At 53.7% G+C, this 27,152-nt stretch overlaps 1 protein-coding gene and 1 long non-coding RNA gene across 8 annotated transcripts in view; one reads left to right on the forward strand and one right to left on the reverse strand.

The window, feature by feature from the left end:
- The window catches only part of LOC112833358 (uncharacterized), a 32,869-nt gene extending 14,060 nt beyond the window's left edge, over positions 1 to 18,809 (forward strand). For 2 of the 5 annotated variants that reach the window (XR_012373674.1, XR_003210607.2), the window contains 2 exons: positions 16,347 to 16,390; positions 18,136 to 18,809. This is a non-coding gene — a long non-coding RNA (uncharacterized lncRNA). Of the gene's footprint in view, positions 1 to 503; positions 880 to 16,346; positions 16,391 to 18,135 lie in introns of those variants that run through there. The other 3 variants (XR_012373673.1, XR_012373676.1, XR_012373675.1) reach the window with 2 other exon arrangements.
- MEGF11 (multiple EGF like domains 11) overlaps positions 1 to 27,152 on the reverse strand; it is a 342,902-nt gene that overhangs the window by 14,172 nt on the left and 301,578 nt on the right. For all 3 annotated transcript variants that reach the window (XM_073877220.1, XM_073877221.1, XM_073877219.1), the window contains exons 11-20: positions 18,125 to 18,245; positions 16,976 to 17,139; positions 15,659 to 15,761; positions 10,287 to 10,433; positions 9,792 to 9,926; positions 4,631 to 4,759; positions 3,442 to 3,570; positions 2,820 to 2,948; positions 2,142 to 2,270; positions 402 to 638 (exon numbers count right to left, since the gene is read on the reverse strand). In XM_073877220.1, the coding sequence (XP_073733321.1) occupies positions 402 to 638; positions 2,142 to 2,270; positions 2,820 to 2,948; positions 3,442 to 3,570; positions 4,631 to 4,759; positions 9,792 to 9,926; positions 10,287 to 10,433; positions 15,659 to 15,761; positions 16,976 to 17,139; positions 18,125 to 18,245 (1,423 nt within the window). The remainder of the gene's footprint in view (positions 1 to 401; positions 639 to 2,141; positions 2,271 to 2,819; positions 2,949 to 3,441; positions 3,571 to 4,630; positions 4,760 to 9,791; positions 9,927 to 10,286; positions 10,434 to 15,658; positions 15,762 to 16,975; positions 17,140 to 18,124; positions 18,246 to 27,152) is intronic.

A 27,152-nucleotide genomic window follows, 5' to 3' on the forward strand; every position in this document is an offset into this window, starting at 1 on the left:
AGGTTCCCCTGGAGAGTTTAGGAAAGTCACTGTTTAGTGTAGGTGTTCCTGTGGCCAAAGCGTGGTGAGAAAGACAGGAAGGAAGCTCTGGGGAGATGGAAGGAGACTCCTAATCATAGCTGCTCAGAGCTAGGCATCCGGGAAATGACACACTCATAAAACCCCCTCTACCTTTCCCAAGTAGGCTTCTGCTCCCAACCTCCAACTCTCCCAGGAGAGTCTGAGCATCCAGCCCCAGCAGGCAATCCTGCAAGCCTGACCACCAACATTCAGCAGTAAACACAGGTGTCCCCAGGGGTATCATGTGTCTCTTCCTGGGGGGTGGGGTGGGGAAGTGGGGGGTGGTGTGTGTGGTGTGTGTGTAGGGGTAGGAGAGGGGATGCTGGGGGCAGAGCCCTTACCTGAGAGCGAGTAGTCCGTGCTGGTCATCCTCATGGCAGGTGTATAGGAGACACGGGGAGCCAGGTCACGGCCTTTCTCTTTCTGTCTCCGCCGGCGCCAAGCAAACAGGCCCAGCAGCACCACAATGAGGAACAACAGGAGGACGATGCCTGTGACAGCACCCACCGAGTGCCGCTCTGCACCCAGCGCTGGGCTGATCTTGGTGTAGGGATTCAGCTCCTCCATCATGAGGGCAGCTGCGGATAGAGGGAGGACCTGAGTCTGGGGCAGGCCTGCTTGCTCTTCAGACCCTGGCCCAGGGCCTAGACTCCTCTCATTTTAGGAGACCTGGTTCTGGTCTTTGGCCCTATTCTTCAATCCTGTCCCTTACTGTGCCTGTTTTTCTTCAACTGCCTACAGGGGATGGAGCTCCAGGGTTATGACAAAGAACAAATGTGACTGTGGATGGCAAATAAAATAACAACGAATGTTTACGGAGTACTTTGTTCTAAAAAGTGAGTTACAGATATTCACTCATTTGATCTTCCCAGCAGCCATATAATATGGGGACTATTTAATTATTTCCCTTTCACAGATGAAGGAAGTCATCACAAGGCTAGATAACTTGACCAAGATCATATAACAGGTAATTGGTGAAGTCAGGTTCCTTAGGAGTTGGGAAAAATTGGACTCAGCCCATCTCCTTGCTTACCAGCTGTGTGACTCCCAAGTTCTCATATTGTTCGTTTGTAACATAGGGACAGTAATTCCACCCTCTGCAGGGAACTGTGAGCATCACATGACAGACTGGCAGTGAAAGTGTGCCTTTGTGCCCAGGAATACTGTCCACAAAACCCCTCCTGATGACGTACGTGTGGGCTAACTGCATGCTGATGCTAAGCCCATGGTGGAGGTCATCCTGCTGCCTGGCACCGTCTAGACCTCTCCTTGGCTGTCATCAGCAACTGGCCGAACGGAGCTAGCCAACATCCTCGGGGAAATAATGTGCTGCATTATCATTCTTTATGCTCTATCATCAGAATGCAATGGAAATGTCTTTTGGCCCCCTTTCTGTTATGTGGGTAGATTGAAAGCCCATTCTCATTCCCCATCTTCTAGACCAAACAACAATAATAATCCCTTATTTGTTTGCAGCACTTCACAAAGGGTTTTTATGTATACAAAATCATTTATTGAGTGCTTGCTTATGCGCCAGGACTGTGCCAAGTCCTCTACTCATATTTTCTCAACTTGGTCCTCACAACTGTACTCTGGGGTGTCCTCCGACTGTAGAGCTGGAGCCAGGGTTGAGCCCCTTTGGGCTCCTTGGCCCTCAAAAGAACCTTGTCTTGTGCTGGAAGACAAGGATTAATCTCTTCCCACTTTGCATGTGGAATAATAAGCTCAGTACAACGAAATGACCTGCCCAGGACATCTAGTAGAACCAGAACTGGGCCTATCTTCGACTGTCCATTGGCCTTCCCACATGAACTAGCTTGCGGTTACCCTTGTTTGGCTCACAGGAAACCTGCCAAGGATGAGCATGGGGAAGCCATGACTGAGAGGCTCCTGCTCCGACTGCCTCTAGTACACAGTACCTGGAGCCTCTGCCTGCCCCTCTGCAACACACCCCTTTGCTCTCCTTCCAGAAGTGAATAAAAGGGAAGTCACAAACTGTCCTTACAAAATCCAGTTCCCATTGGAGTCTCCCTAGGCCCTTTCCAGAGCCCCTGCCTAGGAACTCCCCACCTGTGTATTACCTTGGTCACACCGGATTCCTTTGAATCCAGAGCTGCAATAACAGGTGCCAGTGACGTGGTCACAGGTGGCATTGTTCATGCACTCGCACAGCTGCTGACACCCATAGCCAAAGGTTCCTGGGGCACATCCTGTGTAGCATGAAGACATGAAACATGCAACAGACAGTGAGACACACTTGTGGCCAGCTATGATTAGCCAGTTCTGACTCCGAGTAAAACCTATTTCCCTGTGGCTCCCATTGTGGTTTGGTTTGATGCCTGGGGGTGGATGGAGCACCTCAGCCCTGAGTGGGGGGGCGGGCACACACTTCTACTTCTTCCTCACTTGACACATGTATGCAGCATCTTCCACGTGCCAGGCCCTGAGCTGGGTGCCACTGTGGCTTCAAAGAAGAATTAAAGATCTGACTGCCTTTATTCCCTCAGTACTCCCTCAGGCGTCTGTTCTGCTCTCAGCACCCCCCATCCCTCCCCCGACCCCCAACTGGAGGAAGAAACTCAACGAACATTGATGTAGGCATGACCCCTCTTCAGCCTTTTTTCTTGGAAGCTGCTCCAAAAATCCAGGGAACAGGAGGTGCAGAGCCCTGAATGAGTGGACTGTGAAGGCAGAGGCTTCCCCGGCAGGAGGCTGATGCCTGGCACTAACACCCAGGGTCAGGGGTTGGGACAGCTTACTCTGCTCACAGTGTCGCCCGGTGAAGCCCGTGCGGCAGGTGCACTTGCCGCTGATGTGGTCACAGCTGGCGCCGTTCTGACACTGGCACACACGCCCACAGTCCTTCCCGTAAAACGCTGCAGGGCAGCCTGGAGAAACGGTGGGGACAACTGCAGCGGTACAGTTGGGACCAAACCTGTCATCTGCTGCCTCTTTCTCTGCGCACACGGTGAGGAGCAGTGAGACCCAGCACCTCACCTCAGCTGTCTCTGCACTCTGGACTCTCAGGCCGACAGGGTAGGGGTGGCTGTGAGGAATCCTTCTTAGCATGAGAGGCCAGGCTGGGGTCTCCCTGCCGTGTAGCCACAGGCTGTTCCTCCCTCTCTGGGCCCCACTCTCAGGTCTCGGTGATTGCTGGAGCACCTTACAGCCCTGACTTTCCAGGACACGGGGCTGTTCAACCCCCTGAATCCACCTAAGTTTCCCACTCCTTGGGTGGGGTGGGGTGGGGGCAGCTCCGGACCCTCGGGCCCCGCCTCCTCTCTCCCTCCACCGGCCTGGACGATGCCCAAGGCAGCCAGCAGGCCGCAGCATGAGATTCTGAATGGCTGCGAGGCTGGGAGGCCAGGAGGCAGGACTTACGCTGCGTGCAGAAGAGTCCAGTCCAGCCAGGGGTGCAGTGGCAAGCTCCATCCTCAGCGCTGCAGCTCCCCCCATTGTGGCAGCTACATGTGTGGAAGCAGGCGGGGCCCCAGAACCCTGGTGGGCAAGCTGGGGGTGGGTGGGATGCACAGGGTGAGGGCAAGGCAGAATGCAGCAGACAGAAAGGGGGAGAGAGGAAGCGGGATGGCACATCAGCCAAGATGCCATGATACACCCAGCTGGTATTTTCTGGCGTTCCTGACACACTTCCCAGAATTCCTCCACTCACCTCTTGGCCTGCTTACCCAGGATTCCCATGAAGCCCAAATTCTCTGCCCACTCTCCCAGCTCTGAGGGCTCCTGAACTTCCCTTCTCGGGGGACTGGCTGTGATTTGGAGCATGTGGGTGGGTGTGGTAAACGAAACATTGCAGTTTACAGTGTGAACACTGTGTGTTAACTTCCCCATGATGGGGACTTTCCCAGGATAGGGACTCCCCTCTTTCGTCTGCTGAGCTCCCTGAGGATGACACTTGGGTCTCCTCCACCAGAATGGAAATTCCCTCAGGCCAGGCCATCTAACTGGGACCTCCCTAGGGGTACTGTCCCTGTCTCACCCGTCAGACAGGGTGCTCCACAGGGCAGAGGTTAAGCCTCCATCCTTAGATTGTGTGGTCTCTGGGTACACCTTACAAGGCTGGGCACACCTTACAAGAACAGCCTCTACAATGCCTTGTCCAGGCTTATGTGCCCAGGACATCATTCACATGGGTCACTCAGGGGACGCCCTCACCCTTCTGAGGTGACTGCCCCGCTCTCACCTCACTTCCCCACTTCCAAACCCCAGCATGCTAGTCCCTGCCCCTTTTCCTCCCCAACCAAACTTAGGGGCTACTCCTTGCTCAGGGGCTCACGGAGTATCAATTCTTGGTAGGGTAACAATGGTACTCCCAACAATGTCAGTACCTTTCGTACTAACAGTTAATAGTGCCAATGATCAACCCTGATAACTCATTCCGTCAGCTATGGGACTCTTAACTGGGACTCAGGTGGATAGTCTTGTCTGCGGAAGGAGAATTCAGTCCTGGGAGGTGGAGGCACCAGGGGCAAAAAAGAGGTTCTGGGCAAGGAGGAGGGTGTGCTTTGGGGCCTGGCTCCTGGTGGAGGGCATTCCTTGGGCAGCTGCTTACCCTGTGAGCAGTCCTTGCCAATCCATCCAGGGAAGCACTGGCAGGAGCCATCGATGGGGCTGCAGGTCCCATTGTTGGCACAGGAGCAGAGCTGGGCACAGTCCTGCCCAAAGTGCCCTCCAGCACACACTGTGGGCACAGGACAGCCTGGCACCTGCCCTCCCACCTGTTCTCCTCAGACCCCCACCCACAGCTGCTGCGCCCCTGCAAGTTCCCAGGCCACAGCTCTGACGGCCCCGGGGCTCCCAGATCTGGGTGGGAACTGCCCACCTCCACAGCCCCATCACCCTTCTCCAATTGAGTTCCCTTCTTGTGCCCACAGCTGCATTCCTCTGGAGGCTCAATTAATGATCCCTTTGAAGGCACAGATAGGCCCAGAGGGGTAGAGTCGCTTGACTTGGGCCCCACGGATGGAAGCGGGTGAGGCCGGGAATCCCACCTCCGCCCTCCATCCAGTGCTCCCCACACTGCTCCGCAGCCTCCTGCTGTCCGCTACCATGTTCTTGCCAGCATCACTGATCCCATAGGCACGAGGGTGGACAATGTTTGTAGCTGGAAGGAGAGGGACGAGTGCAGGGGGCCGGGTCGGCCTGCAGTTAGACTGTTGGATGACTGTCTCTGCCCACCCGTTGCCTCTGTCTCTCCAAATCCCACCTGTTCCTCAAGCCTTAAGCTCAGCCTCCGGACAGCCCTCCTGGGCTCGCAAGGTGCTGTCTTCCACTGAGCCCCTGTGGTATTTCACTTTGAGTCACTTGTAGGGTTGCGGTTCTCCCCCTCTCCCCCCCCCCCCCGGAGGAGACACTCCTTGGTCCCTAAAGCAAGGGCTGGTTTCCTCAACCAGGCTGCGAGTTGCTGTAGAACAAGGTCTGAGTGTTAGTTGAGCACCGGCCTCTCATTTCCCCTGCAGTTCATCCTCCACCTGCTTCCTACAACTTAAGCTCTCTAAATCTTAGCTCTCTTCATGGCACTTCTGTGCCCTGCTCAAACATCCTCAGTGGCTCCCACTGCCCCACAATAAAATCTGGATCCTAAAGAGCAACACTTAAGCTACTTCACCTGGTGACTACCCCTCTCTCCCAAGACACATAAGCCACTGGTCCACACACCACTTTCTAATAACACCCCATGTTATTAGAACTTAGCTCCAGCTGTTCCCTTCCAGGGCTTCCCTGACCCTCCTGTCCAGCTGTGGAAATCTTACCTTGCCTATAAGACTCATTTTATTTTTATTTTATTATTATTTTTAAGTAGGCTCCATGCCCAGCATCAAGCCCAAGGCAGGGCTTGAACTCAAAGACTCTTGAGATCAAGACTTGAGCCGAGATCAAGAATCAGATGTTTAACCGACTGAGCCACCCAGGCGCCCGTAAGACTCATTTTAAAATGCTACCTTCCCCATGCTCCCCCTGTAGTAGGCTGCTAGTCCTTCAACCATCCAGTCTTCCTTAGAAGTAGAATCTGGAGTTTTAGCTGGGCTTATGGCCACCTGCAATAAAGACTTCATTTCTGAGGCTCCTGCTTAGCTGGATATGGCCATGTGACTACACTCTGGTAAGTGGAAATGTGTGTCTTTGTCCATTCCTCGTCCTTGTTGAAGGATAATGTGGATTATGGATAAGAACTGTGGATGAGGTGGCTGGAGTTTAAGCAACTACCTTCCATCAGAGGTGGAGGCGTGTGCTGAGGATGGCTGAACAGGACAGAAGGAGGCTGGCTCCTGACCTCTTTGTATAAGCTAGCCTGCCATTCTCCAGTGGTCTACTTCTGGATCGTTTCTTTCTTTCTTTTTAAGGGAAATAATGTTTGTCAGTTTCAAGCCAGGTATTTGGGGTTTTTATGTCACTTAAAACTGAACTTAATCCTGACTCGCCCATCATCTCTGTTCTGGGCAGCTATTTCCCAGCTGTTTGAACTTCCAGACTCTCTCTTAGTTTCTTCCCTGGTCTTCTGTTACTGTGACTTGTGAGCCAATTTCAGGCCAGGCCTGAGTTCTGCCCATGTCTTTGTTCTCCACTATGCCTGGAAAAAGCAGGCATGGTGGCTGAACGTATGGGAGTAAACTGGCTCCCCTTCAACTCCCAAGTTCTGCTGGGGAAGGCTGAGCTCTGAATGTCCCCCTCTAGACTACAGGCTGTGTGAGGGCAAGGCACTTGGCTCTCTTGTTTCTTGTTGTGTCTGAGTGCCCAGGACAGTGCCTGACACACAGCAAATACTCAGGAAGTATTCCAAAATGGAATACCAAAATAGGCCCCAGGAGCGGTGACCTTCCAGTGGGTTCTGCTGGGATCACTGACTCCTGTCCCTTTGAGCTCTTCTCAGTTCAACCTTCTCCCTTCAAAGCCTGGTTGTAGCCAGCCCTCCATCCTCAAAGAAGGCTTCATTGCATTCCTGTTATGGGGGAGGAATTCCTTGAACCCCCCGAGGCCCTCAGTTGGGTGAGCCACATGGAGGATCATGGGAAGGTACTGATTCTTGAAGCAAAGCAACGTACCCAGAGAACCCAGTTCTCTTAAACCTTGGGCTCGCACCCGCTCCTTTATGCCACACTGCCTCCCCTTGCCAGCCCTTCCCCAACAAGATGGTCAGATTGTGGGCAGTTGGAGCCTAGGATCTGTGTCCACCCTATGCCTTTCCTGGGCATGATCAGTGGTTGGGACAGATCATGAAGGCAGCATGGCACACCAGGGTCTCCAGTCTAAAGCCTTGCGTTTGGGTCTTAATTTTATTTATGTATTCCACAAAAATTTCTATGGCACTTATATGCACTGGACACTGTTTCAAGTGCTTCACAAATAGTTCAGTCAACCTCGTAATACTGTCAATGTTAGATATTTTCATTATTACTCCCTATTATTAACTCTGCTTCACAGATAAGGAAACGGAGGGACCGAGAGGTTAAGTAATTTGCCCAAGGTCACACAGCTCGGAAGGTCTGCCACTTACTGGCTAGGCGCTTTGAGCAGACTGCATGACCCCTCTACGTCCTGTTTCCTCATCTTTGAAATGGGGCCTGTACCCGTCACACACTGGCCTCAGGCTGTGGTTAACAGCTATGACGTGGGGGTTGGCTGATAGTGGGGCCCTGTGCTTCCCCTGGCAAAAACCTTAGCTCCTACCAGGGCGGCTGACACACACCTCGCCACCTGCAGCTCAGGTCCCAGCTTCAGCTTCCAGAACAGCAGGTTGCCCAGCCTCCTCTTCCCCACCTCTGGGAGGTGCTTGATTTGGGGAGCCCATTCTCCAGTCCTGGCCCTGTATGGGGGGTGGGGTGAGCTGCTCCACCTACCCATACCCCCCAAACCAGCTCTGAGCTTCTTTAACAAGACAGTCTTATCTTTGAAGTCTTTCTCACCCACACAAGGCTGACAAATTCACCTACAGAGCTGCTAATGCGATCAGTCTAATACATTAATTGGTCGACTTCTTAGCTGAATCAAGAGTGAGGCAAAAAGGGGTGGTGGAGAAGGGGGCTGGTGAAAAGAAAACATCCGGTTATATTTAATCTATGTTTAATGATTCTGCATAAGCAGTGTCTGTAATTTGTAACTCGCTGGAAAGCCGGTCATTAGAAAGTGTCAGTTCAATTTTTTACAAGGTTTGAGACTTAACCAGGGCAGCTGCCATTAATAGCAAACTCTATTAGATCTATATGTGGAAAATACTCATTAGACCAGCGGGCGATAAATCAGACATCGCAGGATCCAAGACTTACTCCTCGGGCTGCTTAGATCCTAATTTAGACCCAGCCTATCTGTATTGACGGCTGGGTCTCCAATGTTTAATAAGTAAACCTCGACGTGTCAGGTTATGATTAAACTGTCCTGGGAGGACTGCAAGCAAATGAAACTGTCACATATGCTTCCCTGGGGCCCAAACTTCTCATGACCTCAAAGCATCATGGAGTGAACTTTCCACTCATACATATTAACGGCCCATACACTTACAAAGCCAGCCCAGCTCAGTGGTGATTATTCATCAAAAGAATCTGTTCCCCTGGGAGGTAGCGAGCTCTCAGTGGAAGCATTTAAACACAGGCCAGATGAGATTCTTGCACAGATGACCTTGAAGTTGCTTTTAGCTCTTAACGTTTACCTTAGTCTAAGATCTCTTTGCTCCTTATAGGATAGAGTGCAAATTCTGTAACCCTGTGTTCTAAGCTGTCCCGAGGGCCCCAGACTCCCTTCCCAGTTCCCTCTGCCATCCCCACCCAGCCCCCCGGCATCCTTCAGCCACTCTCTACTGCTGGACAGTCAGATGTCCACACCCAAGCTGTCTGCTCTACCCACAGTGCCTTCCTGCCTTCTCTGCCTCTTAGGCTGAGGCCTCACAGAAGGCCTGCAATAGCACGGAGCCGCCCCCCCAAATCTACACCGCCTTGGCCTAACTGAGCCAGGGATGGCAAAAAGCAGCAGTATTTGCTGGAGCCAGCTTCTACCCTCACACTGGTTGTTAAATATTCAGGAATTTTGTGACCCGTGTCAAACCCCTGGTACCACGGAATCAGCCGTGGTGGAGACATTCAGATCATGGAACTTGCTTGCAAATGTTACAAAGCAAGGCTTTTCCCCCACAGAGAGCCAGTTTAGCAGCACACCAATGCAAATGAGCTTTGTCTCCCTTTCCGAGTCCTGTTGAGTGGTGGAGGTTGGCTGGAGTTGGCGTTGCGAAGGATTCTGCCGCTGAGACAGGAAAGTGTGCCGTGAGGGATCAGCGATGTTGGCCTGAGTGTGGGGGGAGAAGGGCTGGGAAGCTGCCATCTCCAGCTCCTGCCAGAACTGTCCCCTCTGAGTTCCCACGTCATCCTCTGCCTTTACCACTTGGCACTTGGCATAAGCCATTTGGGGACACTTCTTATGCAGAACTCATCTACGCTAATTTCATTTTTCATCAGCTTTGGAGTCGGAATTTCTCGGCTCTGCCACTTCCTAGCTGTGAGACCATGGAGAAGCCATTTAACCTCTCTGAGCCTGTTCCTTTAACTGCATAATAGCTTCGTCTCACGCCTGGTGGTGACCAATTCTCAGAAGGGTAGGCCCGAGCCCTGGTGAGGCAGGGAGCTGCCTCCACGGAGTATGATGAGAATCCCCCAGCCCCTCCTTCCAGCCGCTTCCTTCCCAGGATGCCTCACCTCCCCGGCCCACACTTGCCCTGGAGACACTACCTTGGTTGCAGAGGGCTCCGGAGAATCCTGGGAGGCACTCACAGATGCCGCTGATGTGGTGGCAGGGCCCACTGCTGTGCACGCAGAGGGGACACGGCTGGGCACAGCCATGGCCATAGAGCCCAGGGGGGCAGACTGGGGATGAAGTGGAGATGACGGTCAGCAGCCTCAGGGGCCCCAGTCAGCTTGGCTACCTGTCCTGTCCCACACGGAGATGAAGGGCGGCTCCTCAAGAGTATGGGGAAAGCTGTCCCCACCCTGCACCTTTGAGGGCCTGTCCCTTCCTGCAGAGAGAAGCTGTGGTCTGGTCCAGTTTCCACTGAGGAGCCAGGCTGGGCCCTGAACTTAAGAGACAGAAGAGCCAGCGCAGGGAGAGAGGGGACCAGAAGGGAGGGGTTTGATGGGGGCCGACCCTGAGAGCCCAGCCCTGACTTGTTCCAACAGGGAAGGGGTGGGGAAAGTGAGCCATCTGTGGGGTGGGGGGCTCAGCCTTACTTCTCTGGCATAAGGTTCCTCGGAAGCCAGGGGAACACTCGCAGCTCCCATCCTCTGGGGAGCAGGACCCGCCGTTCTCGCAGCTGCAGGAGACGGAGCAGTTGGGACCCCAGCGACCAGGCGGACACATGCTGTCACATCGGATGCCTGTGGGCCGGGGGTAAATTTGGGTCAGTGGTAAGAGGAGTGAAGGCAGAGGGAAGGACGATGGGAAGGGGCCCTCTGCAGAATGAAGGGGTGGAGGTGAGCACAGTGCATCTGGGAATGTAGAGGAAAACTCCAGTCCAGGCTTGGCTGGTCAGGGAGGGCTTCCAGGAAGAGGTGATGCCCAAAGTGAGTCAGTCCTAAGGGCCACGGAGGAATTTACCAGGTAAAGGAAACTCTGTCCAAAAATTAGGAGGCAGGAGAGAGAATCACGCCTTAAAAGAAAACAGCATAGTGTGGCTGAGCCACAAAGTACAAAATGAGGTATGGCAAGAGATGAGATTGTGGGACCAAGAAGGAACCAGGTCATGAAGGGTCACCTTCCTTTTTGACATCTTCGCTGGAATCCAAGGTTAGGCTTGACAGAAACCAACTGTGGGGCAAGGGAGTGCTGTCATGGGGCTGGCTGCAGCAGCTGGGGGTGAGCTTCGTGCCCACCCATGTCAGCCTAGGAGCTCCGGGGCCTTTGGGTTCCAGCCAACCTAGGGTGCAGGCCCAGACGGTGCGTGGGGTCTCTTCAGAGTCTTTTGACCATGGCCCTCAGCGCAATGTGGATTTTATTTTATTTTTTTAAAAGATTTTGTTTATTTATTTGACAGAGAGAGACACAGCGAGAGAGGGAACACAAGCAGGGGGAGTGGGAGAGGGAGAAGCAGGCTTCCCGCCGAGCAGGGAGCCCAATGCGGGGCTCGATCCCAGGACCCCGGGATCATGACCTGAGCCGAAGGCAGACGCTTAACGACTGAGCCACCCAGGTGGCCCTGCCTGGAACGTGGATTTTAGATCATAAGTGCACATACGTGTATGACAGAAACCAACACTTTGCAAAATGACATTTTACTGTCACTGGAGGTGATGCACTCTGATGTTTTCTCTGCACTGCGATGTACTCTATTAAGAAAGAGGAAGAAGGCCTACATAATCTTTTGGAGCTGAGATAGAGCGAATATGTACTGAGGTGATTACAGCCCAAAGGCTAAGAAGGAATTTCAAAAGGCCTGAGGCTGGAGGCCCCAGCTCTGGGGTGGGGTTTCCTCTTGGGCAGAAATACTTCCAGTCTGACTTGCATTAGGCGAACGGAAGGCGTGGGCCCAGGAAACTGGCTCGGCTCGGGAAGGCGAACATCAGAGGCTCAGAGAAGAGAATTGGTTTAAAAATCATGTCTGCCTTGTTACAGGGACAGGGATTACGCAAAAGAGACAGAAAGAGGGAGGAAGACTCTCAGGCCCAGCGAAGAGAGCCAGCCCGAGCAGCAGCAGGAGAGCAGTGGGACCAATTTGGAGGCAGGCTGGAATTGTACAGCCCACCCGAGCCCGTGGGAAAGGGAGGAGAGGGCTGAGCAGCCAGAGAGAGCAGAGAGGGAGGGGCCGCAACAGGGCTTTACTCATCCTCCAGCTCTCGTCTAGTCTAGCGCCCACATTCCCTCCCTGGCCTCCCTCCCGGGGACATCTCAATTTGGCAGCAGGGCGAGGGCTTTCGATGCCACTCTCTGAGAAATGAGGCCTCTCTGTGGAGGGAGGGAATCTGGCTGGCCCGCTTCACCCCTTGATGGAGGTCTCGCCCGGTGCAGTTTCAGGTGCTCAAGGGGCTAACACCCGGACAAAGCCCGTGCACGGACCCGAGGGGAGCCTGAGGAAGTGAGAACCACAAGGCTGCTCAAAGCTTTGGATACAACTTCACGTCTCCCCTTCTCTGGGGACACAGGAGCTGTGACCAAGGAATTCTTCTGTGGGAAAGCCCGGATCAGGCTGCGGGCCGAGGGACTCTGCTGTTCCCGGGAGGCACCCTGCCACCTGACAGGGACCTCTGATCCCATCTGTGCCCCACGTGCTCACGTAGTCTGACCAAGGCACACGGGTCACACTGCTCTTTCCTAAACCCGTCTGCACACCCTGCTGTAATTAATGAAACCCAATGCATGCAAAAGCCCCCTTGAATTCATGGCAGCTTGTTGCTATCGAGTGTTCTCCCAATCAACGGGTATTTAAAACTACAGCTACTCTCGTGTGGGACCCTCAAGATGTTTTCACGTCCCAAAAGGGTTCTCTTTCTTGGGGATTGAGAACCATGGCTGCAAGGTGATCATGCAGATGGCAGGTGGTGGCAAGGGCTCACTGTTTTTAGGATCTGGCAATTATTATATTCTAGGCCTGGTTCTGTGGGAGTGGGGCCCCTGTTGGAGGTTTTCATATGTTCTAAGAACTCCCTGGAAGTTAAGACACTCCCTGAGTGGGGAGAAGGGTCTAGGGTTTCCCACTGCGTGGAGAGCCCCGGTTCTACTAGAGTGCTCAAAGGGGCTGCCCCTTGGCCTGTGAGAGGGTCTTCCAAGCACAGCTTCTGAAGAGACATAGCTTCACCAGTTACCTTATCTAGGCCCTGTTTTCCCTAGTTAAATAGGGATAATAATCCCCCTCAGAGGTCCTTCCCTGTCTTATCCCTAGGGAATCTCCCTGCTTTATTTTTCAGGACTCCCTACACATCCATGTTGATGGGTAAAGCTAGGCTAAGAATCCACGTAGCGTGACCTCAAGTCCATGCCACGAGGCCAGCAACTCAGCAGTCTATATCCTTCAGGGTTCGCTTAGGGTCCTCCTTCTCCAGGAAGCCCTCCCAGATGTCTGCTCAGGGATTCAAGCATCTATTGGGTAGTCAGTGGCATACAGCTTTGTCCCTGCCTATTATTTGAATGTTTCATGCATAAGTCTCATCTCCCCTGCCAGCAATTTGAAGGCAGGGAACGTGGCTTATTGACACTTTGACCCTCCTTATTTGGTGCTCCTGGTGGACAGGATGCCTTCTTGGTTATCTTTGCTTCTCTGGTGCCCAGCATGGTGTCTGGCACATAACGGGCGTCCAGGGACCATTGCTGTTATTGAATTTTGCTATTTAACGCTGGGCCCGACACAGTGCTGGATACATGGTAGTTGCCAACTAAGGACCTGATGATTGCTTGAGTCAATAAATGCTAATTGAATGAATAGATGGCTCCTTTTTACGATGCAATTCCATGTCCCCATCCTATTGGCCCTAATGCCCCGAGACCCTGGACAAGTCCCTTTCCTCATCTGTAGTCTGAGGAGGTTAGAGTAGATCACCTTGGAGGTTCCTTCACTTCAAGGGGAAAAACTCATATATGGTTACAGCCCAGCTTCTTTCAATTTACTTCAATAGACATTTACTAAACACCTGCTATGCACAGGGCAAAGTGAATGAAACATGGTGGCACCTGTCAAAATCTGTGGTTTGTGTGGGCAAGGGGAGAAGACCTGCACATATTTAGGGCAGAGCAAAGCCACTGTTGAGCCAAGGCATGAGCAATATGCCAGGGGCTGGGAAGTCAGAGACAGACTTCTTGGGGCAGGGGTGGGTGGGGAGGGTTCACCGAGTGGGAGTCCAGGTCTTATGCCTGCATCCCCTCCTTTCCCTGCCTTGGTCCCCTTTTCCATTACAAACCTCAGGACATCAGTCACTCCTTTGAAATGACTTCAGGACCATATTTGGGAAAATTGGCTTTATATGAGAACAGCAGAGGCCTTGCTGAAAAGTTGCCCATCAAAGACAGAATTTTTAAGCACTAGCATTAAAATCTTATCAGCGGCTCACTTGAAATTAAGGCCATGAAAAATTAAAGCGGATTTCCACTTGGCTCCAGCTAGGAATCTGGGGGGCCAGTGACTAGGGTATGAGCCTTACTCTGTACCACAAGGCCGGGCAGGGGAGCCAGGTCAGAGATGCTACCGAGGAAGCAATATCCCTGGGCTTTCTGCTGCTCAGACACTTTCTGGTTGTGGAAAACAGAGGCTGCTCAGCAACCTGGTGTGAACGATTATCTGAAGACCCACACTGCCAGGAACGCCTGTATCTCTCCCTCTGCCCACCACCTTGGGACTGCATGCATTCACCCAGCACAGCGTTATTAAGCACTTCCCGTATTCATGGGCTACATTTATAGAGCACAGCGCCATGCCCTGTTAGCACTTGCAGGTATTAACTCATTTAAACTTCAAAATGACCCTATAATTGCAGGGATTATAATTATCTGCATTTTATGGATGGAGAATTCAGGCCCTGAGAGGTTAAAGGACTCACTCAAGGTCACAAACCCAGGCAGTCTGGCTCCAGCTCTGTGTTCTTAACCACCATGTCATCTCTCGGTGGCAGGCAGTGGACACAGGGGTGAGCAAGGCCCGCCCTGCCTCCAGAGAGCTGATGGTCTAGTTGAGGAGGCAGATAATAAAAAAATACTCAAATGACTGTTCAGTGACAATGGAGGTAAGTATGGCAAAGAGAAGAGTGTAGGATATTACGAGAACTCATAAGAGGGACTCTTACATAGTCTTGGCTGGGTGGTAATGGGGAAGGGCATCATCAGGTGCAGAGAAAAGGAAAGAGCAATGCCTGTGGAGAGAAGGCACACACAAAGGCCTGGGGTCAGGAAGGTGGTCGGCCCAGGTAGCTGCAGTGTAGTGAATGATGGGACGGGGCAAAAGGGAGGTGGCAGAGTTGGGCGGGGGCCAGGTCAGAGGGACCCTGGGCCACTGTGAGGATTTTGGATTTTCTATAAGTGCCATGGGAAGCCACTGAGGCACTCTGAGCAGGAACTGATGTGAATGGAGCTGGGGTTTGAGAAGTTCACTCTGGCCACCATATGCAGAATGGATGCAGCTGGGCAACAGGGGAGGCCCAGAGAGTAAGGAGGAGGCCGGGGCAGAGCCAGCTGAGAGATGGTCCTTGGAGGACCAGGATAGCAGCAGTGGGATGGGTTTGCCATGTGCTTAGGAGATAGGCTGACAGACACATATAAGGGACCAGGAGTGTGAGGCTGGGCTAAGCGGAAGGTCCCCGTCCCCCTCTCGACCATATCCTCCGAGAATGCAGATTAAGCACCTGTGCTCACCATGTATTAGCCTCTGTCTGATTTTTTACTGGTATGTCCCTAGCCTTTAGAATGAAGCCTGCACATACTAGGTGTTCAATAATTGGTTTGCTTGAACTGTAGGGAACAGAGAACTGAGGCCCAGAGGAGAGAAGGGAAACGTGCATGCATAAGGAGCAAGAAGAAGTGAAAGAGAAAGAGAAAGAACAGTCAAGAGAAGTAGAACACCTAGAACCTGGTTTCCCAGGCCCTGGGTGGGGGCGGGGGGCGGCGCAGCGGGGGCGGTGGCTACCTGTCCATCCGGCAAGACAGCAGCAGTGGCCCGTGACAGGATCGCAGCCATCCGCGTGGCTGCAGTCACAGCGCTCACTGCAGTTCAGCCCAAATGTGCCGTCCTGTGGAGGGAAGGGGACAGAGAAATGATCAGACCTAGACTCCCAGAGCTTCACACACTTCTGTTAGATTTTGATAACAAAAGTGAGCCTCTGCCCCATGAGGATTTAGAGAGACTGTGGCCAGAGCGGAGTGGGAGCACTTTTTATCACTGATGAGCCACATAGCCACGAGGCCATGCCAAATAATTCTTTGACTACATTAACAGAAGTATGGGGTTTGGAAGGAGAGGGTGATGGTCTTGCCCTTTTTTTTTTTTTTTAAGATTTTATTTATTTGAGAGAGAGAGAATACACAAGCACAAGCCGGGGGAGTGGCAGGCAGAAGGAGAGGGAGAAGCAGACTCCCCGCCGAGCAAGGAGCCCTATGTGGGGCTCGATCCCAGGATCCTGAGATCATGACCTGAGCCCAAGGCAGCCACTTAACTGAGCTACCCAGGCACCCCGGTCTTGCCCTACTTCTTGATGGTTAAGCTCAAAGGGGTGTCGTTAGTGATTGTTAACTAAAATTGTAAATGAGAATGCACTTTGCAAATCAGAATGCATTGATCACATGTGAAGAATGACCGATTTGTTCTTTGTTTCTAGGGAAGACGGATGGTGGCAACTGACATCTGCCGCGTGCTCATTAGGTATCAAGAGCCTTTTATCACTCATTTCTCCTAATCCTCACAGCAGATCTATGGGATGCTTCCATTATATTCACCATTTAACGATGAGAAATAGGGTCAGAAAGCTGAAGTAACACGTTCAAGGTCACATAGTTAGGATGTGGCAAAGTCAGCATTTGAACCCAGGACTGCAGGCCTCGTTCAACAATACCATATATTGGTTGGTTTAACGTGTTTGTCTCTCAGACTAAGATCTGGTGATTAAGTCTGGGTGGCTATCACTGAATAGTGCTTGATTTTGCCCTCTCATACCCTGATCATAAAATTATCGAGGAACAGTGACTCTGAGGGATTGGTAAGGGCTGTCCTGTAGCACTGTGTTGGGAATGATTCTGAGGCTGCCTCTGGGCTCAGGTCAGTGTGCCAGGGTCGATTAATAACGTTGACCAAGCACAGCAAGGGGGGAGTGAGGCCAGGGTGCTACGCCTGCCAGATATTTGCCATTTTATAGATGCAAGACCGGAATCCAAGGGTCCCACTACCGAGGCCAGTGCTCTTCTCTGCACACCTCTGCGGGAGAGGGGGAGAGGGCTGTTGGGCACTCACTGGGCAGGGCAGTTCGCAGGTGTCTCCGAGCCAGCCGGCAGTGCACGAGCAGGAGCCATCTGCGGGGCTGCAGGCTGCCCCGTTGGCGCAGGCGCAGCTCTCGTTACAGTTCAGGCCCCACGTCCCGCTGGGACACGGCAGGGTGCAGTCCAGGCCTTGCCACCCTGAGGCGGGGGGGGGGGGGAAGGGTCTGTCACCTCTCCATCGGGGCCCCGCACGGCTGGCTTTATGCCTACTCCCCCAGCTCTGTCCCTGCCCCCTAAACCACCGTTTCTCTGATCACTGGGTTAGAGCACACATTCCACATGGAGTCGGCTCCAAAACACAGCAGGGCTGTCAGGAGACCTAGGGCCAGCCCGAGGGGCTCCTCCTTCCTGGTTCTCACTGCTCTTGCTGCAGGTGCATGATCCCACCTGGGACAGGGCACCAGCTGAGATGCGGAGGTCTATCTCTGCCTGGAGTGGGATCAGGAGGCTTATTTTAGGGCCCTTTGTTCTTAGGACAGGCTGGTTTCCCCGTTCTGAGGCTGGTCATTAGCCTGTTTGCTCTCAGATCCATTTCTCCCCTTCCCTGGCTCTGATCGGTGTCACAGGAGGCTGGTCCCTGCAGCTGCATATCCCCGGCTTCCCCCTCAGCTGGCTCCCAGGTGGGCTTCACCACGGGAGACCTGGCCCACAGACTGGAGGTGGGGAGCAGGAGAGACACCTTTGTTGGCCTTGGCAAGGCCTCTGATGGTGGTGTGGGCTGGGTCTCCCCATGTTCCACTGCTGTCACGCAGCCCCTCTATCCACGTCCCAGCTCTCACCAGGTGGCCCTCACTCCCAAGCTCTGGAACACCACTTCCTCCATCTGTCCCTCCCACCCTAGGAGTGGTAGCAGCTTCTCCCCCCCACTTGTGATCTCTGGTTTGTGCACTTCCCCTCGTGTGCTCCCCCAGCGATTAGAACGCGATTGTAACTAATCCCCTCTATTACATTCCTCCTACTGAAGTCCCTGGCCTGGGTTTCCTTGGCTGGGACCTGATCTCTAAGCTCCCTGACCCTGCGTGTGGGTGGATGAGGCAGGGACAGCCCAGACTCCCTAGCCGGCAGCCCACCTGGGCAGTGCGCACATCTGAGGGGGATGGGATTGGGCAAGAAGGCACATCACCTTCCTTGCAGGTGCAGGAGCCATCCACGGGGGAGCAGGTACCACCGTTGTTACAGCCACAGAGAGACGAGCAGTTGGGGCCATAGGTTCCTGTGGCACATGGAACTGCACAGACCTCTCCCTGGAAGAGGAGGAGGTGAATTTTGGATCAGACGCTGTCCCACGCTGGGGGGCTAGGGGAGGCAGAATAATGCCCTCCCCTCCAGCCCCCACAAAAGATACCCATCTTCTAATCCCTGGAACCTGCGAATATGGCACCTTATGTGGCAAAGGGGACTCTGCAGATGTGATTAAGGACCCTGAGATGGGGAGAGTATTCTAGATTAGGCAGGTGGACCCAATTTAATCACACGAGTCCTTAAAAGTGAAAGATGACTAAAGCCGGTCCTCCATCAGCCTGTGTTGACCTTGAAGATGGAGGAAGGGGGAACACAGCATAGGGAGGTAGCGGCCCGTGAAAGATAGGAACCACCCTCATTTTAGAGCCAGCAAGAACATGGGGACCTCGGTCCTACAACCCGGGGAACTGAATTCTGCCAACTTCCGGAATGAGCAGGAAGTGGATTCTCTCCTGGAACCTCCAGAAAGGACCACAGCCTGCAGACCTTGACTTTAGTCCGATGAGACCCAAACCTGACCTACAGAACTGTAAGATAATAAATCTGTGTCGCCTTAAGCTACTAAATGCATGGTAGTTTGTCACAGCGGTGATAAGAAACTAATACAGTGATTGTCACCAGTCGGGGGAAGGGTCAGGCTTCCCGACTACAGCTCCAGGTGGGCAAAGCCCCCGTGGAACTGGACCCCCGAGTCTGTATTAGGTCCCAGCAGCACAGAATGCAACCCTTTGCCTCTCAATATTATTTGACTCTCACCAACGACCCCATGACACAGATAAGACGACTCTATCCCCATGAACCTGAACCTCAGAGAAGTTTAATGTAGACAGTCATAGTTAATGTCTACTGAGCGCTTTCTCAGTATCAGGCGCTTTCGTACATCATCACGTTTAATCCTCACAAGACTCGCCAGAGACTGTTGCCTCAGCATTATTCCCATTTTATGGATAAAGCAATCGTATGGAGAACTTAGGTAACTCGGCCCAGGTCAGGGCGCTAAGAACGGTTGATCTCTACTGGCACCCAGGCTGGTTGCTTAGTCATTCTGTTACCAGCTGTCATAAACTGGCTTGCCCAGAAAGCATTGTCCGAGATGGAGATTAGCGAGCTCTTGAGAATGGCCCCCATGGGGGCAAGGGAGGCAGGACGGGACAGAGGGGGATCCTGCACCAAGGTGGCTTCTGCTGATCTGCCAGGAAGCTCTGAAGCTGCAGTGGCCCTTGGAATCGTCCAGCCAGCAGAAAGGGAGGGAGGACCTTTCTACCCCACGCCCCTCCCCGACAAGCACTGGCTATCTACTGCCCCGGGGAAGGAGGCATGGTTTCAGACGAATTGGCCCCCTCTGACTGAGAGGGATGCAGCCAGGAGCCCCTGTTTCCTGAAGCCGGGGAAGGAGTGGTGCCTCAGGCCCAAAGGGTGAATCTGAGGGGCACACTACGGCGTCCACTACACCAGGTCTCCGGGGGTAGGCGATTCGTTCCAGGGAAGGGTTCAGAGTGCGGGCAAGGGCCAGGGCAGCGGGGACCAGGAATGGCGACGTCAGGGGCCTTGCGGGGTGGGAGCATGTCAGCTCACCAGAGAAGAGTGAGGTGAGGGCAGTCCAGGTGGGAAGGGTGTGACAGGAGTGCAGAGGAGCTTGAGAGCTGAGAATGTGCTAAGGGCGGCTGGGGGAGGGGTTTGTGTAGGGAAAGGTGAGGGGGGGTATTTAAAGGGGAGTTGGGAGCCTTAAATGCCAGGTAAGGGGGTTTGGGCTCTCTTCCTTCCCCACCTCAGGAGCCCACTTTTGGGGCTGTCTGCTCTGGGCAGGTGGTCACTAGAAGTTGGAGTCCTTCACCAGAAGACTCCATGGTTCCCACTCTATTCTCTGCCAGTCCCTGGCAGGCCCTGACCAGCTGGAGTCTGCAGCACTCCCATTACCCAGAAAACTCTTAACTTTCCCAAGACTATAAATAGCCCCTAGGAAGATATTTAAGCTCTGAGGGCCTTGGCCCGCTTGCAAATTGCATGCACAGCTTATAAGTTTCTCTGCATGAATTTACTTCCAGGGAGAGGGGTTTCTCTCCTGATCTCCTCGTTAGTGTCTCCAGCCCCGGTCCTCCCAGGGGGCCTCCAGGGGCCTGTGAGCCCAGCTGCGAGTCTGCTGATGGGGCTCAGAGAGGACCCTCCACCCTGGCCCTACTCCAGGGGCCAAGATGCGGAGTGCCCAGCTTGGAATATCTGGCCCCCAGAATGTTACACCAGGGCACCATTTCCTCCCAGCGAAACCCATGCAGGAGTATCGACAGCTTGAGGTCGCCAGGCTGAGAGGACTTTCTCCTTCCCAGAGAAGGAAACAGAGACTCAGTGACTTATCCAGGGCCCCATGGGGTATTCGTGAGGAGAAAGTATCAGATCTTCCTTCCGGAGAGATGGCAGAGCCCTGTGGTTAGAGAATGGACTCTGGTGCCATCCTGCTTCCGCCACACTTACTCACTACATGACCTTGCACACTTAACTACTCTGGGACTCAGTTCCTGCATCTGTAAAATGTGAAAAATAACGTCCCTACCTCGTATGATTGTTAAGTTATATCTCAAGTAGAGAGAACCGTGCCTGGCAGGTAGAAAGCGCTGCAAAAGCTGTTATTATTGCAAAGAAATATCGCTTATGGAAGGAATACACAAAACTCTCCAAGGTTTAGGCATAAGGCAGCTCTGGAGGAGGGATCTATCTCTCACTCAATGAATCATGCTGGGCCCTGTGCAGTGGAGGAGGGCTGGTGCTCACAAGGGGGCAGGAATCCTAGCTTCGTGCCCCCAGGTTCACCTTTTGCTACCCGCTACAGGCTGGAGCCCTGGCTCTCCTCCTCAGAGCTAAAACAGGCACACACCAGGGGCATGGTCTTGGGGGACAGAATGACCGCCCACTGAGGGGCTACTGTGTGCCAGGAGCTCCTCCAAACACTTTCCATTTGTTAGCTCCCAATAGCAAAAAATCCAAAGAGGGAACTGAGCTGTTTCTAAAGTGAAGGGATGTGAGCGTGCAACAGCTTAACTCCCAGCACCCCTTCTTCCACCCCGCTGTCCTGACTCCTGCCTGGTTCACACTCCTCAAGGAGCACAAGTACTAACAAGTGAACTCTATGTCCGATTCCCTACTTCTGGCCACTGAGCTGAGCGTCAGGCCTGGTCTATAGTTGATTGGCTGTCTCTGGTGATTGACATTCACAGCAAGCCAATAATCAGCCTAACCTGTCCGATTTATTCATTTATTTATTTTTAAAGATTTTATTTATTTATTTGAGAGAGAGAGAGAGAGAGGGAGAGCACAGATAGGCAGACTGGCAGGCAGAGGGAGAGGGAGAAGCAGGCCCTCCGCTGAGCAGGGAGCCCGATGCGGGGCTCGATTCCAGGACCCTGGGATCATGACCTGAGCCGAAGGCAGACGCTTAACCGACTGAGCCATTCAGGCGCCCCTAACCTGTCAAGATTTAGACTAACAGCTCTGCCCACCTCCGGCCATCCCCTGGCCAAGGTGGAGTGATTTCCATGCTGCCCCAGGTACCGGCTCCCAACACACAGGCCATCCTCTCGTGCACACCTCCCCAGATTGGGGGACCACTAACAGGCTTTAATCACGAAGGCCTGCGAGGCGCTTGAGTCTACAGGGTATTTGTGTCTACATATGCCTAGGTGGTCAGTGGGTACACCTAAGAGTGTGTGTGTGTGCACGTGCGTGCATGCGTGTGTGCTTATGTGTGTGTCTGGGGGTATCCGTTTACCTGCCTGGGTGGATTTGGGTAGAAATTTGTGACTCCTTCCTCATCTCCCGCCCCCCGGCCCTTGCTGTGTTCCCTTCCCAGTCCTGCCCTCATGGGAATGGGTGCATACACAGCCACCACCATCTGAGCACACTGGGGGTCCTGGTTGGCTCATGTGCCTGCCTCTGCCCTAGGCTGGGGGGCTCAGGGAGACAGGGATCTGGTTTTATTCATGTCTAGATTCTCAGGGCTTGAGCCCTGTTGGTTCATAATGGGCCCTCAATAAATGTTGTTGAATTGCAATGCAATGTTTGTGCGTACACGCTGGCTTCTCCTGTGGACAACCAGAAGGACTGGCTGGGCACCTTCCATATGCTTTCTCTCTCCTGCCAGGCAATTCAACAAACGCTCGCTGCATGGGGCCAACTCTGAGCTAGCCCTGGCTGCGGAATCCGGGGGCTCCCAGGATGCTGAGACTCTCCGCCCTGGAGCAGCTCCCAGGCAGTGTCCACACAGGCACACTCCTGCCCGTGTCCAGAGGTGCCCATCTATCTAGGCACAGAGTACATGTAGTCCATAGTGTCGTGCAGATGGCTGAGGGGCCCTCGTGGGCCCAGGTTCCGTGGCTCCCATCACACACAGGACACGGAATATTGTCTAGTCTAAGACTTGGTCCTGTGCTACGGCACTGACTCTGGGCCTCTCTGGGGGCTCTTGTGAAAAGGAAAAGCCAGGCCAGATCCTGCCCCAGCCCTGCCCGGCCAGGCTGAGGCTGAGAAGTCCAGCTGGAAAATTAATCTGTTGGCCGCCAGGGCGTCCGCTCAGGGAGACGAGGCCCCCTGAGCCGAACAGGACGGTAGAGATGACCAAGCCCAGGGCCTTCAGGAAAAGGAGACTGCGAGCCAGAGGGCCAGGGGCTGAGACCCGTGGTGGGCCAGTGCTCCTTAGGAGACCGGCTGAGGGACCACGTCCTGTCCGCTCCCCCCCGCCCAGCCTTGGCCCAGACCAGCCCTGAACCCATGTCTGTTGATCTTTCCACACTCGGGGGGTAAGAACAGGACACGAGGCCAGGCTTGTGAGCACACATCAGAGGTGAAGTTGGGGAGTTTGCATTCAGCATCTCCCATGCCTCTCGTAGCTTAGCACTCGCACCCCCACTCCCTCAGCAAGGAGCACCCCCAGGCCCTGGACTGAGGCTGTCCCCCAAGATCCCTGTCCAGCACATCTCTCACTGCTGTGAAGACAGTGTTCTCTTCTGATGGACTTGTGTTCATGCCGGGTAAAATACAGGCCTTGGTTTCCTGTTCGATTATATGCGGTTATCAAAATCAATCCATCTCCCCGACTTTTCGCCACCAAGGACCCTTGTGAGTATCCTCCCTCTAAAGCCCTCTCAGTCTGAAAGACGCTGCTGATCCTCTGTGCTGGTGTCTAAAGCCAGTCACGTACTGAACAGGTGCAATTTGGCCAGTGACCACATGCCATGTGACTCAGGTGGTAGCATCTTGTCCACCAACCATGACCTAGAAATTCCGATGATGTCACCTGCAACCAATCAGAGCTTCTGAAGAACGCACGCTAACCTGAAATATCACATTGACTTAATTTAATTCTAATTAAAAGCAAAAGAAAAACCTTGGTGTTTTAGTTCGCTTCATCACAGGTAATGGAAGGCTGCCCGTAGGCTCTGTGAAATGTTCAAAACCTCTCTTGGCAACCTGCTGCAGCCTTTGCAACGGTCTAGCTGGGAACCACTGGCTGGGTTGTCTCTAAGGGCCCTTCAGCTCTGACTCTCTGAACATCTTCTCGCCTGCAGCAGGGGTCTTAGCCCACAGGAGGGAAGAATGGTAGGAGCGGAGGCCCAGGGCTGGGGAGTCCCCCTGGGGCCCCACCAATCACACCAGCTAGGTGGCCGCCTCCTAATTCATGGCCTGGGCCTGACCACATACCATTCATAACACGGGGCGGGGGACAGCCCATGGTGCCAGCGCTGGAAGGACTTTGGGAATCACCTGGTCCAGCTGCCTTGTTTTACACGTAAGGAAACTGACGCCAAGAGAGGGGAAGTGACTTGCGCAAGGCCATACAGCCAAAGCCAGGCAGGGGAGGGGCCGTGGGACTTGAATCTCTTGGCTCCCATTTCGGGCACAGGATCCTAACAGTCTAGATGGAGTGAAACTCTCAGAGAGTCTATGCTGCCCCTGCCCATACTGACCGCACACCAAAGCACACAGCGTCCTCAAGACATGGCCCTGACCTCGAAGAAGGGCCGCCTGCTGAGGCCCAGATGCTTTGAGCCTTTCTCAGCACCTGGAAGTTGGTGCCTGAGTATTCTTACATCCTTTTCTATCCCCATCTCACCTCCACACAGCCCACATCCCGCAGCCCCGGGAAGGGTCCCTGAGGTTCCAGCTCCCGCTGGGGGGCCGGGGGGGGGGGCGGGGAAGACTGCATGGGGCCAACTCCCGCTCAGCGTCTCTACTCTGTGAATGGAGGACGGATGGGAGCACCTCCTCCCATCCAAAGGCCTGTTAATTATAGATGCAGCTTTGGCTATTAACATCTTGAACTTGATTTGAAAGAGCTACTGTCAGACTGGAACCCCTGGAGCTGGTCCTGCTAAAGAGATGCAAATCTCCCCTACTCCTTCCACCTGCCTTCTTGCACAACGTGGCAGCAGAGGCCCAGACCCCAGTGGGTAATGAGCTATATGTTCTATTAAATTTGTTTCAAACGCTGTTAACTGAATTTTCTCCCCTGCAATACGCTACTTTGTAGTTGGGCCCTGTTTGGGAAAATTAATCAGCAGCTGGGCTTCTTATGTGGATCATCCATTTTGCTTGCAATGGGCCAGAGGTTAATGAGTATTTTTTGGAGTGGTAGGAGGAGGGGGATGGGAAGTGGTTGACCCTCCCTCTCACAAAAGAAGGAGGTAGTGTTAGTGCTGCAAGTTCCTCTCCAGGTCCCCCTTAAATATGTGGGTAGGAGGCAGGGGGAACAGAGTGGAACTGGGTTCTCTAGATCCAGGCCGGGGCAGTGGGTATGCCCCTGCCAGCCTATGGGAGCTCAGCAGGGAGGACTCTGGGACAGCCAGCCAAGACCCACCTGTCTTCTTGCTGGAGAAGTATCATTGGCTTAGGCAAGAGAGGGCCCTGCACCTCGGGTCCGAATACATGGGTGTGAGGCAGAAGCACTAGCTCATGGTGACGTGGCCTCACGCATTCCATCCATTCAGTCCAGAGACCTTTGCTGGTTGCTCCCATTCCTTTCTCTCCTCTACTAACCCTGGAAGTTCAGGGCCACCAATGCAGGCTGATTTTGGTGTCCAATGTCACGTCAATGCCAGCAGCACCCATGTGGAGTGTGCTTTGTTCCTTCCAAAGCCCCCTCCAGGCAGGTGTCCGCTCCTTGCCAAGCAGAGTACCAGGGCTGTGCCGCTGGCTCCCCCTGCCCACCCTTCTCAGTCACCCCCACTCCCAGCTCCCAGGCTCAGGCAGTGGGAGTCCCACATAGGGAGCCTCGTTTATGATTTTCCAGGGTGAAAGAACGACACATGGCCCACAAGGCAAAGAGAGAACAGCGTGGACCGAACGCCAACCACAGAGGCCTCTCCAACGCAGAGCAAACCTCACTGGACCTCATTAGCGTGTCACTGATGAAGCAGCAACTGACAGTGGATGCATGTTGGGGAAAAGAAACTCTGCATAAGGCATGAAGAGCAGAGGGTCAGAGAGATGAGAGGGAGAGAAGGGTGGAGGCCACTTGTCACATCCATTCCCATCCCCGCCTCCCCATGCTGAGGTGGGTAATGCCCAGGGTCATTCTGTCTGGCTCCCGAGGGGGATGGGTGGAAAAGGGCTGAAGGTTAGGCCTGGAAGCCCTCTCTCTCTGTCTGTCCCAAATGAACCGGCTGTCAGTGACCTGAGGCTGCTGTGTACAGCTGTGCAGGCTAAGCACTGCACAACTCTAGAGGTGCCATTAACATGACAGTCATCGTAGTTTGCGTGTACATGACATCAATTTCCTGGCAGATGACGGTAGAATGTTTCCAGAAAGGGATGCCTTTTTTTAATCTGCACAAATATGCTAACTTTGACCCCTCAAGAGTCTTCTCTGGAGGAGCACAGACACCTTCTAATAGTTCTTAGACAGATACCAAGCTATTTCAGGGAGACCTGAGAGGCAGTGAGTGTGGTCAAGGAAGGACATTTGGGCTCAAGTGAAAGCCAGGCCGCTTACTGACCGCAAGACTGGGGGTCCTCCTGGAGACTCAGCTGCTGTCTTGGTAAAACGAAGTGTCCCTTCTGCTCTGCATTGCTGCCCTTGTCCCATCTGTAAGTCCGAGAGTCTCTTCTGGGCTCAGAGAGAGAATCACAGGCTAATGAGGGCTTACTGAGCACTGGTCAGAGGTCTTTGCATCTTGCCAGGCGACCCCCAGGTCTAAGGTTCCTGTGGCATTCTTGCATGCATAGTGGGCAGCCCCCACAGAGGGAGAGCAGGTGTGGGCAGGACTCTGGTCCTCACCACTGGCCACAGCCCTGCACCCCTACAGACAGGTGGATGCACTGGCTTAGGACAGATTGCTCCCCTAGGGCTGCTCCCTTGGTACCAGCCTGTGCCTATTGCCCTCTGTCCCCTTCTGTTCTTCTAATAGCCCTGCAGGGAAGGAATTACCTTCCCAGAGAAAGAACCACCCTAGAAAGAGGCTAAACCGAGACTGGAGGGCTCACCCTGCCCTAAGTCACTGTGGGGAAGGGCCCGACCGACTCCATAGACCAAGCTCTCCCCTCGGCCTGGCCGCTTTGATGGCAGACAGGACAGCAAATGCTGGGGACCCAAATGTCCTGGGCGCCTACTGAATGCCACGCCCTGTACTAGGTGGCTTCCTACACATTCGTTTTAAACATCTGTTGCTGGTGGAGGCAGAAATGGCTACCAGGGGCTTCCGGTGGGCAGTCTTTGGGAACATTTGTATCTTGTGTCAGGAGACTCCTAAAACCTCAAAGCCTTTAAAACTTGAAGGAATAGGGGCTCAGTCGTTAAAAAGTCTGCCTTTGGCTGGGGTCCTGATCCCAGGGTCCTGGGATCGAGCCCCTCATCGGGCTCCCTGCTCGGCGGGAAGCCTGCTTCTCCCTCTCCCACTCCCCCTGCTTGTGTTCCCTCTCTTGCT

The sequence above is a fragment of the Callorhinus ursinus genome, unplaced genomic scaffold, assembly GCF_003265705.2.
Source record: "Callorhinus ursinus isolate GAN/ISIS: 27379988/994484 unplaced genomic scaffold, GSC_fseal_2.0 scaffold25, whole genome shotgun sequence".
Taxonomy (NCBI): Eukaryota; Metazoa; Chordata; class Mammalia; order Carnivora; family Otariidae; genus Callorhinus; species Callorhinus ursinus.